Source organism: Xiphias gladius, chromosome 12 (assembly GCF_016859285.1).
Source record: "Xiphias gladius isolate SHS-SW01 ecotype Sanya breed wild chromosome 12, ASM1685928v1, whole genome shotgun sequence".
Classification (NCBI taxonomy): domain Eukaryota; kingdom Metazoa; phylum Chordata; class Actinopteri; order Istiophoriformes; family Xiphiidae; genus Xiphias; species Xiphias gladius.
The window spans coordinates 5,601,783-5,620,786 of NC_053411.1; the positions used below are offsets into that span (position 1 = coordinate 5,601,783).

The following is a 19,004-nucleotide window of genomic DNA, read 5'->3' on the forward strand; positions in this document are numbered from 1 at the left end:
ATTAGCAGGAATATCAAGATACAGGAGAGCAAGGTTTAGTGAGCTTTGTGGCTTTTATATCTAAAGTCTTTGGCAGTTTGGGCACAGTTTGACAGTTTGAATGCACAGTGCATTCCCATGATTTTACGCAATTTTCCAATGTTTCATGTCTATTGTGGCTCTGGAGGGAAATGACTTAAGTCTGAGAAAATAACCTTGATGATGTCAGAGTGATACCATCACGGTTATGCCAGCTTGGGGTTGGAGACCTCAATATTTTAATGGAAAGCCTGTGTTAAAAACTGGGGGAATTGGAGTTTTATAGGTATGGGTATTTAACCTTCACTATCTGTGAGACTCTAACAAAAATGCTATTAGGCTGCATTATGGGAAATGTAGGATCCAGTGTTTTTGGAGCTTTACACACACTAGGGACTCAAAGTCAGGCTATCTCGGCCTCTGCTGCTTCAATTGTGACTATTATTTTTTTAGAAAACTGTCTCTTGCTAATTGACAACTTAATGGAAATGCAATATTAACTTTTCTGGAGTACCACTTTAATTTGCACAAGTATAACTAATGAAAAATATGCATGAAAGATAGTTATTGTTTTCCAGATTAAGTTATTACAATAACAATTAGCTTGCCCCCTTTTGTTACTATCTAATATTGTAAAATAAATTAATTGGCGTGATTTTTTTTGTTGGTTTACAGGGGGGAAGTCTGAAAGAAAATAGTCAATGATTTAGTCTTTTTGTTGCTAAAAGGTGGACAGAATTGTTTAATGGTCAAATGAAAGTGGTAATTGTTGCTGTTTTGACGTCAATAGGATTTGTTTTTTTTTTTTCTAACAGTACAATTAAGCAATAAAATTCTAAGTGTGTGCAAGCTTTGTGATTCTGTGTTGGTTATTTTTTAATGGTCAAACAGTTGTCTGACAGCAGAACAGAGAGAATAATTAATCAGGTTTGAGTGCTGTGACTCCCAGGTGTTCATGTGGATTTGTTGGAAACAGCGCCTGAGTCAGAGTTAACAGAAAATGCGCTTCTTAACATTACAGGCGTTAACTTCCTCCCACTTCCACATCAAAGTGTCACTTAACATTCTGTGAGAACGCTAACCGTAGAGAAAATCTGCAGATCTCCTCCTTTTTATCTTTTACTACTACAAACACTTTCTTTCTTTCCACGAGTAGTGACATTTAGTTTAACTGGAGATAAAGTCACTATGGGTGTGCATGGACTGCTTTCTGTTTCCCCACTGTCAGCCAAGCATGCTAGCACGGAGTCAAAGTAAAAGTCATCATCAGCTTCAGGAGCTAAGCTGATCACTCATTTGGCCTTATCGGCAAGAGATGACCCTGTGCTGTGAGGGGAATGACAGAGTTTGAGTCATTTGTTGAGTTTATGCCCCTCTCACTGCTGCGCTCTCATGTTTTCTGCTCTGGAAAGACCCCTGCAAGCTGTGCAGCGACAGTCCAGCCCGCTATACCGCAACAACACTTTTCATGTAGGCTTCTAACTGGTTTTTGTCCAATTTGGGCTTGTGCAGATACGCAGAATTAATTTAGCTTTTCATGTGAATATTTCCTCCATACCTTCCCAGTGTTTACTCTAGGAGACCAATTTATCAAGATTTACACCATGTAACATCAAAATTGTTCCTTGAAAGCCAGGGAAATATAAAATGATGACAATAATAAACCATACTCAAGCATACTTTCGTTAAATTGAATTAAACTGCGGAATCACTTCAGGCTCCAGGTTTCCTACGGATGTCAGGTGTCAAATCATCAGTTGGGCTATAAACAAGCAAGCTGCACATCCATATCAGAAGAGGATGACAGACTGACATCAAAACATCTAATTAACAAACTAATTAACTCTACATACCTGAGATGTGGCAGTGGCAGCTTCGTTCTGCTGATCTGCAGTGAGAGTTGTCTGCCTATTTCTTCCCCCGCGGACATGCCTCAGTTCTCATTTCTAAATATAAGGGCTGAAAAAAAAGAAAAAGTTCTGCGAGAAAATTTGTATCGCAAAGAAAAAAGTTGTTTTGTCGTTGTTTACGATAATTCACTTTCATTTCCCATGCACACTTAACTAATGTGCTTACATTACATAGTCTTTCTGTTTAGTTTATTGCTTCACATTTGTTTGCAATATTTTATTTTTTTGTTTTGAATTCTGTAAAATAAACCTCAGGCTTTATTTTAATGGCAATATTGCTCCTGCGTCTACGCTTGTGAGTGGCTGCACTTGCCTTTTGCGTACATTTGAGGTATATGTACAAGACTGTGATCACTTAAAATATTTCTGAACATAGGGTCATTCTGGTGGGATGATTCACAGGAAAAAACATAAATGATTGCTTTTCATTTGGCTTTAAAATGGTGTTTATTTTCCTCATGTGGATCATAAACTGGTGGTTATATTTCCCTACTTTTTTCTCCACCACTTCACGGGGTCAACAGGGGATTGCGTGAGCTTGTGTGGTAAAAATTTATTTGTGCAGTTGACTCACAGCAGTTCCTCTGTAAAGGCACCTGTTCCCCGTGAAGGAGAGAAAATAATAGTGATGTAGTGGAAATAAGAGAGGTAAAGGAGCCATCTGTTGCTCATTCGGCAGCAAGGACAGGTGGCTCTGAACTGATTCATATTGCTGTTGCAGGAAGCAAAATACTTTAATTAATGATTCTCTGCCTTCCTCTCTCCCCTGACTCCTTTCTTTCTTTCTATTTTTTTGCCTCCTCTTCTTTCCTCCCTCCAGGTTCAGGGACGATAAAGGCTACATTCTGTACCCTCAGATTGGGGACCGGCTGGACCTCATCTGCCCGCCGCTGGACACCGCCAGGTCCACGCCAGAGTACGAGTTCTACAAGCTCTACCTCGTGTCGTCGCGGGAGCAGGCGGACCGGTGCGAGGTGATGGGCCCCCCCAACATCGTGCTCACCTGTGACGAGCCCACCCGCGAACGCCGCTTCACCATCAAGTTCCAGGAGTTCTCGCCCAACCTCTGGGGCCATGAGTTCAAGAGCATGCACGACTACTACATCATTGGTGAGTCGGGGAAGCAGAACGAACACTGGAGATTAGGGGATGAAGAGTGCGTGTGATGAGGGGGTTGTTATGATTGCATCACTGATTTCTGATTGTGTCTGATTGTGTTTGTTTATTTCAGTGATGATGGTGATGATTGGGCGGGTGTGTTTAGAGTAATTAGGTTTGAGAATTGTGTTTGTGATCCGTCCCATGGGTGGATGCAGTGCAGGACATGCACTGCAAAAAAGGACCAGATGAGCATGTAGTTTTCAGGACACTTGAGGGTATTTTTTCAAATCAAACCTTGCTGTAGCTGTAAGTTGTATGACTAATTTCACCACTGTGGAATTAAACACACTTCAGTTAACCACACTGCTTTTTCTTTTTTTTTTTAAAGCAAAAGAAAAAAACACTTTCCATTCTTTTAATTTTTTGCAGCTCGTCCCTGGGTTTTTCCTTCTTCGCCACTTGTGTGGGATTTTGTGTCTAGTAAAATATGGTTACATAGAGTATGTGCCTCAGGGTCATTTCTTCAAGTGTGTGTGTTTGTGTGTGTGTGTGTGTGTCTGTCATTGCTATGTCTTTGTCCTGCTTGGCTGCTGTGCTGACCACGGGCCTGTTTATTGTTACTGCCATCCTTGCAGTGACCGCAAATAGCACAGCACAGTGTGTTTTGGTTTATTCAGAAGGTTTGTTTGGAGTTAGCCTGTGTGAAGACCTGATGAGGTCACCAAGGTGAGCCAGGCCAAACGTTTGTATCGGATGGAACAATCTGCAAGAAAAGGTCGCGTCAACCGAAACCTGTGGGTTGTTTTTAAATACAGACCAAGAGCTAAGACTATTCAGCACACACAGCTGGAGCAGCGCACGCAACGCAGAAAGGACACACATAATCACATGCGTGTATACACACACACACACTCTCTCTCTCACACACACACACACACACACACACACACACACACACACACACACACACACACACACACACACACACACACACACACACAAACACAAGTTTCCAATACAAACACAAGCACTGTAAAAACACCTCAGGAGTGAGAGAGTGAGAAGGATAGACAAAGAGAGGGAGAGAGAGAGAGAGAGAGAGAGAGAGAGAGAGAGAGACCCTGTTTGATTCCCATAGCTCTCCGCCCACGCACCTGCGAGCTCTATTCACTCAGGTGTGCAAATGCTCTTTTCATTTCTTTTCATCTGTGAGTGGAAAAAAAACCCCTAAAAACGAAGGAACGAGCAATGCCAGGAGGAGGCGAAAGCTGGGACAGAGATGGAAAGACAGGCAGAGATAGAGAGAAAGAGACAAAGAGAATATAACATCTCTCGAAGTCTGTGAAGTCCCTCATGCCTCTTTGTTTTCCATATTTGTCCGCCCGTTTCAGGTGCGCTTGGTTTTCGCTATCAGTCCTCATACCCGACATGTTTGTGAAGAGAGGTGTATCATTATCAGCACACAAGTATTTCTCTCAGATTAGATATGAGAAGTTGAGATACAATGCAGTGGTGCAGTACCACATACTGTGTGTGCGTGCGTGCGCGTGTGTATAGGTGTATTGTCTGCACAACCAGGGACCCAATGACACAGGAATTTTAGCCTGATAAGTAGCGAGGAAAATTAATACAATCCGATACCTGACACCTTATTCAGTGACTGACAGATGTTGAAAAGCAGAACCTGAAAAGCCGTCAAATGTGGCTGCAGGGCACCGACACCTGTAGGATACATTAAACAGACTCCCCGAAAGCTAAATCAAACTATCACTTGGTTTAAAATCCATTTATGTGGAAGTATATATGTTGATTGATTGGGTTTTTGTTCATGTTTGTCAGTTTTATGAAATTATCCAAGTGGGTGCTAACGCTCATTTGAAATACTGAGTGGCATGTTATAGTATAGATTTATCACTGGGAAATATATTAACACGCATCTGTCTGTATGACATTTGATATATTGGTGCATCATAAAATGCTGTCTTTTACAATCCAATATGCACTAAGTGAAAAAAAAATTACTCTTATAGAAATTGCAGCCCATGTTGCACAATGCCCATCTTGTAGGTATTTTCCTTACACATGGACTTTATAAGTTAAAAAGGTTGCCAGAATTTGATGTTGTCCATATTCAGAATTGAGAGAGCAAAACACACAGATGTGTTTTGCCTCTCCAAAACCAGGAGCAGAAGAAATCTGCTACTGAACAGCCATAAATTGGAAACATAGCACAACAGGTTTGAAGCTAAGTATATATCATCCAGAAATGTTGTCAGTAATATCATGACAAGTTGAAGGCGTCGATCAAAATGTGGTGCAAAAAATATCCCTCGACTGGTATGTGTCAAGCCTACAGGCATTCAACAGCATACCAGTCACACCGAGCTCTGTAGTTTTAAGGGACTGACTCTATTTGCTTTCATCTTGGACATTCCCCAAGCTATTCAAAGTGACCACGGTTCAAATTTCTATTCTTACATAATTGCACAGATAGTGATTATGTGTCAGACACACCCAGTCGACAGCGTTTCGTGCACAAAGCCAGTGGACGTTGGAGAGCGTCCATCAGTTCCACAAGTTTTTCTTTCTTTTTTTTTTTTTTTTTTTTTTCAACATCTGAATTTTGTTAACATGCAGGGAAGTAGATACACTCTTGAAACACTTTACAGGACCATAAACATGTTAGCAGAAGGCCAAATGTGGTCCACGCTCACTATATTGCCCACCTGTCTTCTGTACTCCCACCTGGCAAACGGAGTGTCCAGAGATAGAAACACCTTTATCTCTGCGCACAGACCAGACTGATCGATTGACAACTCCAGCCCAATCAATGACAGCTGCAACACAAGGTCACACAGACTCTCTCTCTCTCTCTCTCTCTCTCTCTCTCTCTCACTGACTCACCCACACCCACACCCACACACACACACACACAGGTTTACTCGCACATTTTAAGAGAGCCAGAGTTGGAGAGGTGAGCAGACAGAGGAGTAGCTTATCGTCGAGCGCATTTGGTACTGATAACGTGAATTGATAACGTCACCAGATAGCTTGTGTATAGTGAGCAGATGTCTTTGATCATGTGTCCTTAATGAAGAATTGTATTGAGTCTCTCACCAGAGCTTCTGTATACTTAATGGACCTGTGAGATAATTAATAACTGTTAATCCTACTGCTCAATTAGAGCTACATATCTGCTGTAGCTTGTGTGAGCTAACTTGCCCTGTAGGGAGGATATCGTACATACTGAACACACTGTGGACCACTGTGTGTCCCTGTCCCTGAATTGATTTACTGTAAATGTATGTTTGTGCATGTGTGTAAGGGCACCAATGTATGTAGAAGCCTCAGGGAAATCTCGTCTTAATTAACCTATAGCATAGTGTGATTTAATTTGCACACTGCGTACCGGGCACACACGGAAAATGTATGTGTGGTGGTGCGGGGTGGTTGGATGGTGGAACAGCAGGAGGAAGCTAAGCAGTGGAGGTTAATTTCAAAGTTAAATCCATTACAGATTACCAGTAACTTGCTTTACGTCCACTGGGTAATCAGTTTCTGTCACACTTTGCCATTATGGTGCATGGTAAATCATATTAAAAATTCTTTACAATTTGATTTTCACATTGTGATCATCAAAAAGTAGTATAATCGATCATTTGAAGAGAAAATAACCTTTTTGTCTTGAGAAATTAAAGTAATCTGAAATAATCCAAAGTTTCCTTTGTTTTTGCACTCACTAATGCCTCACAGATGCCACTGTTTAGTAATCAGATTGCTTGAATCCCATTAAATGTAATTCTGAACTTCCGTGGCCTGGGGAGAGGAGAGAAAGAGTGGGAAAATCGATTCGTTATACTCATTGATTGATGTTTTCATTCATAACGTAGGGTCAGAGTTTATGTAAACCCATTTCTCTGTCACTTTCGCTCGCTCACTCTCTCTCCTTCTGTTTTGTCTGTGTCTCTCCCTCAGTCCCTCTAGTTTATCCTCATCTCTTTCACCATTCAAATCCTGCCACACACACACACGCACACACGCACACACGCACAGACGCACAGACATGCTCAGTATATCAACCCAAACCGAAGATCAAGCCTTTCACTGCTTTTAATGAATCCTTTGAAAGCAGGCGCCAGGGCCTTGTGTAACACATGCTCTTTGCATGCGTACACAAGAACACAGACACGTGTGCGCACAGACGCACACACACATTCGCAATCAGAGTGTGGTCTTGATGACGTGTCGTCTTAATGAGGATTGCAGCAGGAAGCTAGCTCAATGCAGCTGATTTGGTTTGCAACTTAAAAGACAGAGTACACATGAGGAGAACAGAAGAGCTGTTGTTAAAACTGGTCCAGGATCATTTGCCTGCAAAGGGTCAGTTCACCCAAATTACAAAAACATATTTTCTCACTTAATCCTAGAGATATCAAGCCATGAAAAGGTTTTAGTTTTATTTGGCCAGGTTTTGAGATATTTCCCTCTGAGATTTTTGCTGATATTAAAAAAAAAAAAAAAAATCTCTAGAAAACGAGATGTTATTCTGGATAATACGCAACCTCAGTGTGAACAGTTTTATTCTGAACTGCTTATAGTTCCTATAAAATCTGATGAAAATGTGTAGTGTGGGTTTTTTTTGTTGTGGTTGTTTTTCTTTTTTTGTAATTTTGGTGAACATATCCTTAAACATGTTGCTTTTTCAAGAATAATTCTCAGTCACAAGGGGCACAAGGGGCAATCTCTTACAACGCAGCATTATGTGATATTAAAATAAATTGGCAGATAAGGATGAGGGAAGAAAAACAAGGGAAGAAAAATCACAAAATATAGTAAGTGGCCATTTCAAATCAAAATGGCATCTAAGTGTTACTAAATGCCACTTTAACATTCTTTCCTGTAGTTTTCTAATATTAATTGTGTTTAGTTTCTAAAGTGGCAAACACCACCCACATTGTACTAAAATGGGCTAATATATATAAACAACTAATAGGCCTGGCTAGCATTCAAACCAGTGTCTTTCTTTGGAGATTGAGTGATGGAAGAGAGCGGTGGAAATATGCAGAGAAGCTGAGTCAAGGGGGCTGTGGGGGGCTGGGGTAGGTTGGAAAAGGTTAAATGGAAGTTATCAAAGGAAAGAAAAGGAGGGGAAGAGAAAGATAAAGTAAGAACGATAGATGGAAGAAGATAACAACAGACAGAGACAGGTCTGTCAGTGTGTGTGTGGCTGATGTGAATGGGATGTGAGTGTCAGGTGACACACAGACACGGCATCTCATCTGCAGGGTGACACTGAAACAACACGGTACCTTTCAATCACTGCTACTGCTGTCTGGGGAATGGGACATGCGCACACACACACACACACACACACACACACACACACGAATACGAATGAATGCACAGACACACATACCTGTTTGAACGCACACTAACTTGTGCACCAAAAGTGAATGATTGCATGCTCACAGTCAACATACATATGACCTCATATGTGAGTGATCTCTTTCCCGCTCTCTCTCCCCCTCTCTCTCTCACTCACACACACACACACACACACACACACACACACACACACACACACACACACACTCAGACACGCACACACACGCCAGTAATCTTCCATGGTGCTCACACTAACATATGCATACTCACATTGCCATACACAGGGGCTTTCTCATAAATATATGCACTCACACACACACACTGGCGTACAAGCAGGCTTGTGGTTGTAAACACACACAAAATAGTCTCAAAATAGCTCTCACACACACACACACCCAAAAAGAGACACACACACACACACACACACACACACACACACACACACACACACACAGAACGATTGGTCAGGTCTGTCGTGGTGAACGGGTCAGTCGCTGCGGGACTGCAGTATTGTTGTTGTTGCAAACTGAGACAGATGGCAGTGTGTTTGTTGGCGAGTGTGTATGCGCATTTTTGGGCAGACACAGGTATGACATTGTGTGTCTGTTTTGTGTGCGACTATGTGGCTCCAGTGTGCATGCATGGATATGTAGGATGGACACGATGGAACTTTACTGTGTTTGCGTACGTGGATGAATGACTCCCAGTGGTGTGGTTAGGGAGCAGGGCCCCTGGAGAGCCCAGTGCTCGCCGTCGCACAATGGCAGAGATAAACAACCCCCCACCCCACCAATCCCTCACTAATATGAATAATAGAAGAGCTGACTGGAGCCTGCACACCTAGAAAAATAACTGTGTGAGTTTGTGCATGTTTGCATGTTTGTGGCTTTGGGTACTTTATGAGGTTTTTTGGGAAAGTTAATGGTGTGTTGGCGCATGCGTGTGTACGGTAGTCATTTTCTTGCCGTGGCAACTCAACCTTTTTTCTGCAAACTTTATTTTCCCTCTGTGACATCTGTCTCTTTTGCTCTTCTGTCTCATTTTGTGGGAATGTATTTGTACATATGTTCTTGAATTTGTGTGTAACCCTTCTAGTCTTTAATAGCAAGTCTTGTTTGGTGTCTCTGTAAGCAGCTTGGGGCAGGGTGGAGCTACGTGTGCGTCCGCGTGTGTGGTCTAATTGTTGGACATCATGGGGCCGGCGCAGCGCGTGCAGACAGCAATGTCGAAGTGTTCAATAATGCAGGGGTACTCACTGGTTTATTTATCAGGGTTAAGCTGAAATAAATGACACAGAATCCAGATGGGGGAGAGGGAGGGAGGAGAGGAGGACAGGAAAAAGGGAGATGGGGAGAGAAGGAGTGAGAGACAGATAAGGAGAGAGAAAGATGGGTAACAACAGCTAAACGGAGAGTGAAATAGAGTCAGAAGAGACAATGGAGGAGAGGAAGTGGAGAGAAACACTGCACTGCAGCTTAAATGAGCTGTACTTCTCCACCGCTCGGCGATAGTTTATGACTCCCCATGTGCATACGTGTGTGGCTGTCTGTGTGTACATGCGTGCGAGCGGCACACAACTTTGTTTGTGACTGCAGTGAGGAGAGCAAAAGTGTGAGATTCAAGGAAAGGATGGAGGAATATAAAGCAGAAAGAGATGGGGAATCCAGGGACTCTTAGAAATCTCTATCTGCTGAATATTTGATCAAGTTTAAGCCCTCTGATTTGAGCCTCCTGCCAGGCTCTAAAGCAACCACATACACAGGGGAGAGAAGAGGAAGAGCTGCAGGGAGGAGGGAGAAGAGAAGGTGAACGAGTGAGAAACATGATGACCACAATGAAGGGATTGAGGCTCGGGTAGGGGTCGTTTTATACAGACTACTCCCACAGAAATGGCAATGCTTTTGTGACACTATTTATCCCATCTTTACATCTGGCATAGATAAAGAGATAAACTTGAATACCTGTTGGGAATCTGCTCATACATTTCATGCAAACATGGAGAGCATTAGACACTTTTCTCTCGATATTTTAATGGTGTTTAATGCCTTAAAACCCCTTCACAAGCACCACCTTTTTTGTGCATAAATAAAATGATACATAAATACCAGCAATACAATAGTCACTGTTCTTGAACTCTTTTAATTACATTCACGATCCTGGTCTTGGCTCCTGGCTTCTGAACGGTATCTCTTTAGGGTTTATTATCAAAAGTCAAAATCATTCCAAGTAGTGCTGAATTAGATTTGCAGGATGCATGGGCATGGTAAAAATGGTAGGTTTTTCTTCTTTTTTTTATTGTTCTGTTTTGTATGCACTTCTGTTACAAAACAAGATGGTGCTGTTGCAGTGATGTTGAGATATTAAAATGGTCTACACAGTTGCTGTAAAATCTTGGGCTTTGTGCTTTCAAAGAATATATAGTTTGTCAAGGTTGTGTGAGTATTTAACCAGATGCCGTCCCAAATAAGGTAACAAACCCTCCCAGCCTTTATTATGATGGCTTCTTGTGAAGGGTGTAATCATTTGGGTTTTTTTGATAATTTCGTCGTTAAGAGGAAACCAGAAATCCCACACAACGTCAGTAACTTTTGCTAACTTTATGTAGCTATGACGTTTAAATCTTCATCTGGTAAAATTCATCAACAAAGTCTGAAGGAAGATGAAGGTTTATGAATTGAAACACTGTAACTAAATAAAGTGAGTTAAAGTTTTTTGACCTGTCTGCCTGTATGTCTTATGACTGCTCAACTTTATACCTGTAAATTTTCTCCATCACAAATTGCAAAACACCTACAGACCAGAACCTCCCCTTCATGCACCAGGATAAATCTTACTGTACGTAGTAACACACAAGTAAAATTGTGTTACACATTTTTCAGCTCCAAGTATGTTTAGACTTTCACATCTGTTGTGGTCCTCAGGGGACATGCCAAGAGTTTGCTCCAAGCCAACCCCTGACAACTATTTTGAGCTGGACCTGAGACTGCTTTTCTAGCCTGCAACACATTTTTCACACTCCACCAAACACATCAAATTCTTGGGACGAATGGCCTCAGTTAAAGTGTCATGTGTGAAAATAGCCTCAAATAAAGTGCAAAAGTGGAAAATGGAATAGAATAGGTCAGCAGAGGTTTGGTGCAATGGATCCAACTAATTTCCCCCCTAGAGATAAAGTATATTTGCATCTCTCGATGGATAAGAGGAAGGGAATAGTAGAAAAGATGGCTCTATTTAAAAGAATAGTTGTCAACTCAAGTGTTATAAATGATTAAGCCAGAGATTCCCCTGAGCTTCACTGTATGTATCTTCATTATATGTTTGCATAGTTAAATACACTATACAGACACCACCACAAATGTGCAACATACTGTACATTGACATCTTTAGTTTGGGATACAAATTAGGTCAAGGCATTTCCAGTAAAAATAATAGGGAAGAGGAGAGAGAGACGAGAATGAGCTGATGTAAAGTGACACTGGGAAGGAGCGAGGGACATTTGGGCAAGAAAAAAAGAGGGAGAGAAAGAGGAGGGTAAAGATGAAAAAAGATGTGTGCTGAGTGTGAGTAAGAGAAAGTGACAGATCGCCTGGCCGATTTAGGTCAGCAATCAGAGCCGCGCTACTGTCTGCAAGATTGGCTGTGTGTGTGTATGTGTGTCCTTTGGTATGCGTGTGATGTTTGTTGATTGCTTATATATGAATGTGTGTGCAGAGGGGGCATTTGTGGGTGTTGGTGTGCGATCGCGTGAGTATCATGTTTGTGTGTCTGTCTGTGTGGAAGGCGGACCGTGTAGTTTGTGAGTTTGAGTGTGTAGTTGGTGGGTTGGGGGTTGATTGCGTGAGTGAGTGTGAATATGTCTCTCCTGTTAAAGGTCAGACAAGAAGAATCCCTCCCTAATTGGATTGGGCCTGGTTAACATTGTATGATTTATTTAACCTTCCTACACTGTCTGCCTGTCTCACAAATGCACACACTCACACACACAGATGCACAAACTTTTCTCATTCCCCATCACAGCTTGACAGACAAAAGCGTCTATTGAGCTGCTGCCTTCTGCTGAGGAACCTTTTGCAGAAGGATGTGATTCGCAACAATCAGACATGGAGGAGTTCAAAACAAGCGGACCTCTCAGCTGACCTCTGCCATCAGTAGAAAACATTAGCCTGCTAATATAGCTTTGATTTAGTGCCCAGGTTCATGCAGACATGACCCCTGATCAACATAATGAGCACATTCACATAGACAGATGCATAACCCTACACACAGACATGCAGACATGATGTGTGTGTGTTTACACGTACTGACAAACTTTGTGTTGAAGGTTTTCTTGATAAACGCTCTGTTCTTACCTTTTCCTTTAATGGAATGGTTCAACAATTTAGGCAATATGCTTATTTTCTTTCTTTGTGAGAGAGGAATGAGAAAATGGCTGGAGTACGGGCATGCTTAGCCTAGCTTAGCATAAAGACTTGAAACAGGGGGAAACTGTTAGCCTGGCTCTGTCCAAAATGAAAAAGAAAAACATTAGCTGTCTTATTTACACAATTTACAGTATCTGTACTTTCTTTCTGAAAGTGTGATGAGAAGATAGCTGGGGTTACGTGGTGTTTAGCCTAGCATAACATTAAGAGTGGAAGCAGGGACTAAGAGCTAACCTTTGTCAATGTATTCAGTTTGTTTAACCCATATCTGAACAGAAATGGAAAAACATCAAGTTACACGTTGGGGCTACTTCTTGACTAACAGCAGATTATCCATCCACCCAACACATCTGTGCAGCATCTCCAGTTAAGGTTAGGGTGGGTTGTCAGAAACAGTTGGTGAGAACAAGTTTATGTTTTGGTCTTGGACACAATGGTAGAGGTGTCAGTAGATGTATGCGTGAGGTTTGTAAGAAGCCAGGCCCGCTGTTTCCCCTTGCTCCCAGTCTTTATGCTAAGCTAAGATAACCATGTCCTTCATGCTCAGACATGAAACTGGTATCAATCTTCTCATCTAACTCTCAGCAAGAAAATGTATAAGTGTATTCCCAAACTTTTTAACAGTTCCTTCAAGAGGAAGCGATCACATGTACCGTACACTGCTGGTGCTTTTTATGGGAGTAGTTTTTTCTGTAAGTTACAGGCATGATCTTTGCCATGTGTGAGGGAGATTATGGTGTTCTTGGCAGCTGTGAAGTAGAAGAAGATGGAGAGCAAGAGGAGGAGCAGGAGGAACAAAATTGAAAGAGAGGGTAAATTACAGGGAGAGCGATGAGCTAGAATAATTTGAGCATGCAGAAGAAGAGAGGGAGAAATCGACGGGAGCAGAGGAAGGATCGGCTGCGCGCTGTGAGGAGACAGTAGAAGAAGACAGAAGACACTCAGCGGAGCAAGAGGGCCCACAGCTCAAAGACACAAGGACAAACAATCAGCTGCAAATCCTTTTTAACCACCATTTAAGCAGCCCTAATTACCCTAGAAAACTCCACAAAGAACATCATTATCACTCAGCACTCGTGCACGTGCACGTTGTGTGTGCGCATGCATGTGCATTCTACTTGTTTATTGAAGAGAGATTCATTAGCGAACTGGTTGTTTACTTGTTCTTGACTAATTGTCACTGTTTTGAGATACTTTGGGTGCATTTCACAAATACAACAAGGCATTTTCTGCAATTTTTTACCCCCCGCCTCTTGCCATCAGAGCAATAATCCCCCCCCCCCACACACACACACCACCTTTATTGGTAAGATGATCTCTCTCTCTCTCTCACTCTCTCCCTCCCTCCCTCCCTCCCTCCCTCCCTCTCTCTCTCTCTCTCTCTCTCTCTCTCTCTCTCTCTCTCTCCTCCCTCCTTCCCTCCCTCTCTCTCTCTCTCTCTCTCTCTCTCTCTCTCTCTCTCTCTCTCTCTCTCTCTCCTTCTCTCTCTCCCTCTTTCTTTCTCTCCTTCTCTCTTTCAGCCTGGCTTATTTTTTTACTCTAGGGTCAACTCAAGCCAAAAAAGCTTAATTTGATGCATGTTGTCCGCTCAGGACAGCCAAGAGTTTGATAATCATTTAGAATGCGCAGAAAGTACGGGCCAAAAAAAGCTGGGAAGTGGAACGAACAGTGGAACTAATGATCCTGATGTTGTCATGGTCTATGTAATTCTGTGTGTTGTGCTGCAGGGCCAGACGGGCGAGGCTTGATGGTCACAAATCAGTGGCAGAGTTTTGCGTCTTGAATGTCACAGGGAGCAGAGCACTGAGTAAATGATACAGTAAAGAGTTTCAGCTGAAGACAGCTTCAAGTAGTCCCTGTAGTTCTAATATTAATCCTCTCTTTTCCCTCTGGGGGGGCTTATCGTCCATATTCATACCACACATCTGCTGCTGCTGTATGCACCGATTATATATTGATGAGGGGGGGTTGACAATTGAATACCCTCATGAAGGGGGAGTTGGTCTCGTTTCTTCACTTCAGACTACCTCAAGTGGGGGGGGGGGCTGGTGAAGCTGACTTGCCACTTCTGTGTGTGTGTGTGTGTGTGTGTGTGTGTGTGTGTGTGTAATTCGTTTTTTTTCCACCCATGCCCACCCAATCCAGCTTTAGAACCAGACCCTACCCACGGCTCCAGCCCTGCTAACCACTGCTTTAATATATGCAATTAAGAAGCTAATTAGAGTAATTAATTCAGCCGGGGCCAAGGCCCAGCCTGGCCCCTATTCACAGCTTTGGAACTGCCATAATCCTCCTCCCTACACACACACACACACACACTAACTACACAAAGAATAACACACAGTCAGACACCAGTATGCCCTCATTATGAGCGGGGTCTTTGTTGACTGTGTGTGTGTGGTGCCAGAGAAGTCGGAGATGAAGAAAAGGGTGTAAATAAAGACAGAGAAAAGTGAGGCAGTCAGTTCGGTATAATGAGTGAAAACAGTGAACTAATTCATTGGCACCTCCAGCTTCGCTCGGTTGCTCTCTTGGTGGCGCTGCGAGAGAAGAGGGCCCTGTTGTGGCAAATAGCATCTTACCTCATCTGTAGCAACAGCTCTGCTGTCTTAGCCTCTGGAAGCCAGCTGGCTGGGAGGAAAGACAAGGTTTAATGGAGAATACCCAGTCTATTCTACTGGTTTATCCTTTATTTATCCAGGTTAGTCCCTTTGAAGATTTAAGAACTGTTTTTACAAGCCCGACCTTGCCAAAAAAGCACTACTACATTATTGCTGGTCCATTTCAAATTATTTGAAGCTTTAATTAAGAGTAATGTTCCATTTTTTAAAATTTTACAATATAACAATACGAACAGGGTAGTTTGTTAGTCTTTAGTGATTCATGCACACGCCATAAACCTTTGATAGCTTGCATTTGGCTCAGCTCTTGCTGCACAGAAAGAAGAGCGTAAGTAATTCCAGGTTTGTTATTTTTGGAGTGTGATTAGGAAATGTGTGATGAATTGAAGATTAGAGGAGCGGGACAGATTTACGGCACTTGGAGAACGCTGCTTTAAACGGATTACTGATAAAGTAATCGAAGAAGTTTTGGCGGCGGAGGTCGGGAAGAAAAAGGTCGCTCAACCCACAAATATGACACCCGAATGACAAATTAGTCATAGTTTATTTAGGGCTGTTGCATTATCTGAGATGCAACATGATTCTGTCTGTTTGCTGGGATTTGTGCTACCATTTTTTTTTAATCACTGAGCACTCCTGTGGAACTGATTTTTTTCTTTTTAGCTAAATACCCCTCATTAAAGACATGGACACCGAAGTATACACCCCCCCCAGGAGTGGAGCGAGTACATCACACTTATACCAATCCTTACACCACCGGATCAGTTCTTGTTATGTGAGGTTTTGTCAGTCAGTTTGTCAGTGGAAAATGTCCCATCTGCCATGTTTTGCTGTGCTGTGGCAGATTTTTTTTTTTTTTTTTTTTTTTTTTAAGCCAGGCCTTTAAAAGAACTGCTAGCAATCCTTGTCAGTAAGAGTAGTGGGCTTGTGATCCAACGGGAGTTGGGTGTGTTTGTGTGTGTGCTGTCAGTTCTTTGTGTGAATGGCACATTTAAAATATGAATTAGCCTGAGCTGTTTTTACACTAGAACCTCACACTTGACCCTGTTAACATTTTTACTCAGGTGGGAAACTCTCTGTCTCTCCTTTAAGTCTCTGTCTAATTCTGTTTCTGTCATCCTGCATGTCTGTCACTCTGTCTCCAGCTCTCTTTCTGCACGGCACACTTATTACTCTTTTAGATGCCCTCCCCCCTCTTTCGGTTCCCTGCTGTAAGTTGAAGAAAGCACAAAAAAGTGAGCAGTGCAGAGATACATGCATTCCATTTGCTATCAGATATAGCAGAAAAAATTCTTTTCCTCTTCCAAATTTCACACACATGATTCCTAAGATGAAATCAGAAAATGAAAAAATTTCCACAGGTTTCCAGATCAGGAGGTAATGATATTTTTTAACCATCAAAACATGGTGGAAGAATACACTTAAAAGAGAATATTAGGGTTAAACTACTTCACATGTGCTTTCTCACATAAATTACATGATCTGGTCAAGTGATTTGTAATACCTCTCTTTTGACTTTGACTAGATTTTGACAAACAAAACTGCATGTGAATGAGATTGTGTTTATCAGTGTCATACTGTCATTTAGGCATTTAGCTGGTGTTTTTTTTTTTTTTTTTTAATCTTTATGGTGGATGGGCAGTTACGATTCAGTTTCTCCATCGAGGACATTCTGATTGGACACATTGAACCTGTGACCTTTTATTTTAAGGGTCAGTCACTCCATCAATTCAGTTCAGTCAGAATCTACAATCCTTCAGTATAATTTTTAGTTGTTTTTAAACAAGCACATACTCATGACAAGTCAGTAATGTCAGATAGGAATGTTCTGCAGAACTTTAGTATAATTTACAGTTATAGCTTTTTTATCTACCTTGACAGACTTGGTTTTGTGTGAGAATGATCATATCAGGCAATAAAGCTTGTTGAACTTGAAAACCAAGGTGACAGAAAGAGGCAGACAGATATCTTTCAGCTGTCAAATGAAATAAACCAAATCAAACAGACAAGAATGCAAACAAAGCTCAGGACAGCACTGAGAGAAACCTAGTAGTAATGAACACACACACAGGTTTTTCCAGTTCCACATGCACCAGACATCCGTGGATGATTTCACTTAAGCAAACAAGACCGGCACATTAGATGCTAAAACACACATTTGTGGAGGAAACGCAGACAGACTGCAACGCACATGCACACACACTCACATGCATCAACCCCAAGACACACTCATGATGTGCAAATAAGATTTAAAACTCACACATAAACACACTTCAGAACTGAAGACAGACTGATTGTATTGGGAGTGCAAATATACCCACCTTTTCTGAAAAGCAGAGACACGCACAAGCATGCATGTGCTCACAAACACATATACACATACAGCCAAAAAAACAGACAGTCTGCCATACAGCTAAGCACGCAGCTTCTAGCAGGCTGCTTTAATCACAGAGGAGCTAAACAAACACAACTGTCATCACTCTCTTCCTCTCGCTGTTGCACACATATAGAGATACACACAAACACGTGCCCACACGCACACACACACACACACACACGTTCAGTATACATGCACACACAAACAGTATATAATTGCCCTATGCTTTCTGCTGTCCATCATCTTTCCCTTCATATCTCACCCTTCTTCTTTCCACTTTCTCTCTCTCCAATCTTTCCCTCGAGCAGTATGCAGGCACAGATGTCAAGATGTATTATTTCGGCTGGCTGGCTCCCATGTTCTGTGTGTGTGTGTGTGTGTGTGTGTGTGTGTGTGTGTGTGTGTGTGTGTGTGTGTGTGTGTGTGTGTGTGTGTTTCCTCTTTTCCTCTTTTGGAACAAGAATAATGGTGGGGGGTGGTGAGGAAGGGAAAAGATTAGTAAAACATATCTGAATTCCAACATATATGCCCGTAAAGACTAATGCGTACATTACAAAGAGCAAACACGCGTACATGACTCAGTATTCCAGTAGTACAGTCATGGTTGAAGGACATGGCAAGCATATGCACACACATTGGTGCTTTGTATTGAAGCTGTGTCGATCCATTAGAAGGATCTCCATGCTCGCCAGGTTTGTGTTGTAGCTGAGTCTTGGCTGGTGCATTTAAACACTAAAAGTGAGCCAGGTTTAAAGTGCTACTGTGAATGTGGTTTTGTGTGTGTGTGTGTGTGTGTGTGTGTGTGTATGAGGGAGAAAGAAAAGGGAGACTGTTTACTTTGTCTCCAGTGCTTTCTTGATCTATGAGTTGAGGGCCCTAAAATGGATGGTGGTCCCTGAAATGGAAAGAATTAATAATAGTAATTGTAGAAGTAAGAGTAATACAATAATAATAATGTAGTGATAGTGACACTGCCTTTAACAGATCTGCTTTATATGAAGAAAAGAGAGTTTCAACTCAGGAGCAAATGGCCATTAGTCAGTTTTGGGGAAGCTTCTTTGAAACTTAAAGCTCCAGAAGCTACAAGCTATTATTGAATGGAAGTAGTTCATTTACAGCTATGATATACCTTAATTAAAAGTAGCAAGCTCCACTATTAGCTACTCAGGCA

General features: G+C 42.0%; 1 protein-coding gene across 1 annotated transcript in view; it reads left to right on the forward strand.

The window, feature by feature from the left end:
- efnb3b (ephrin-B3b) overlaps positions 1-19,004 on the forward strand; it is a 77,416-nt gene that overhangs the window by 36,218 nt on the left and 22,194 nt on the right. Inside the window, exon 2 of the mRNA XM_040141366.1 lies at positions 2,749-3,038. Coding sequence (XP_039997300.1) covers positions 2,749-3,038 — 290 coding nt within the window. The remainder of the gene's footprint in view (positions 1-2,748; positions 3,039-19,004) is intronic.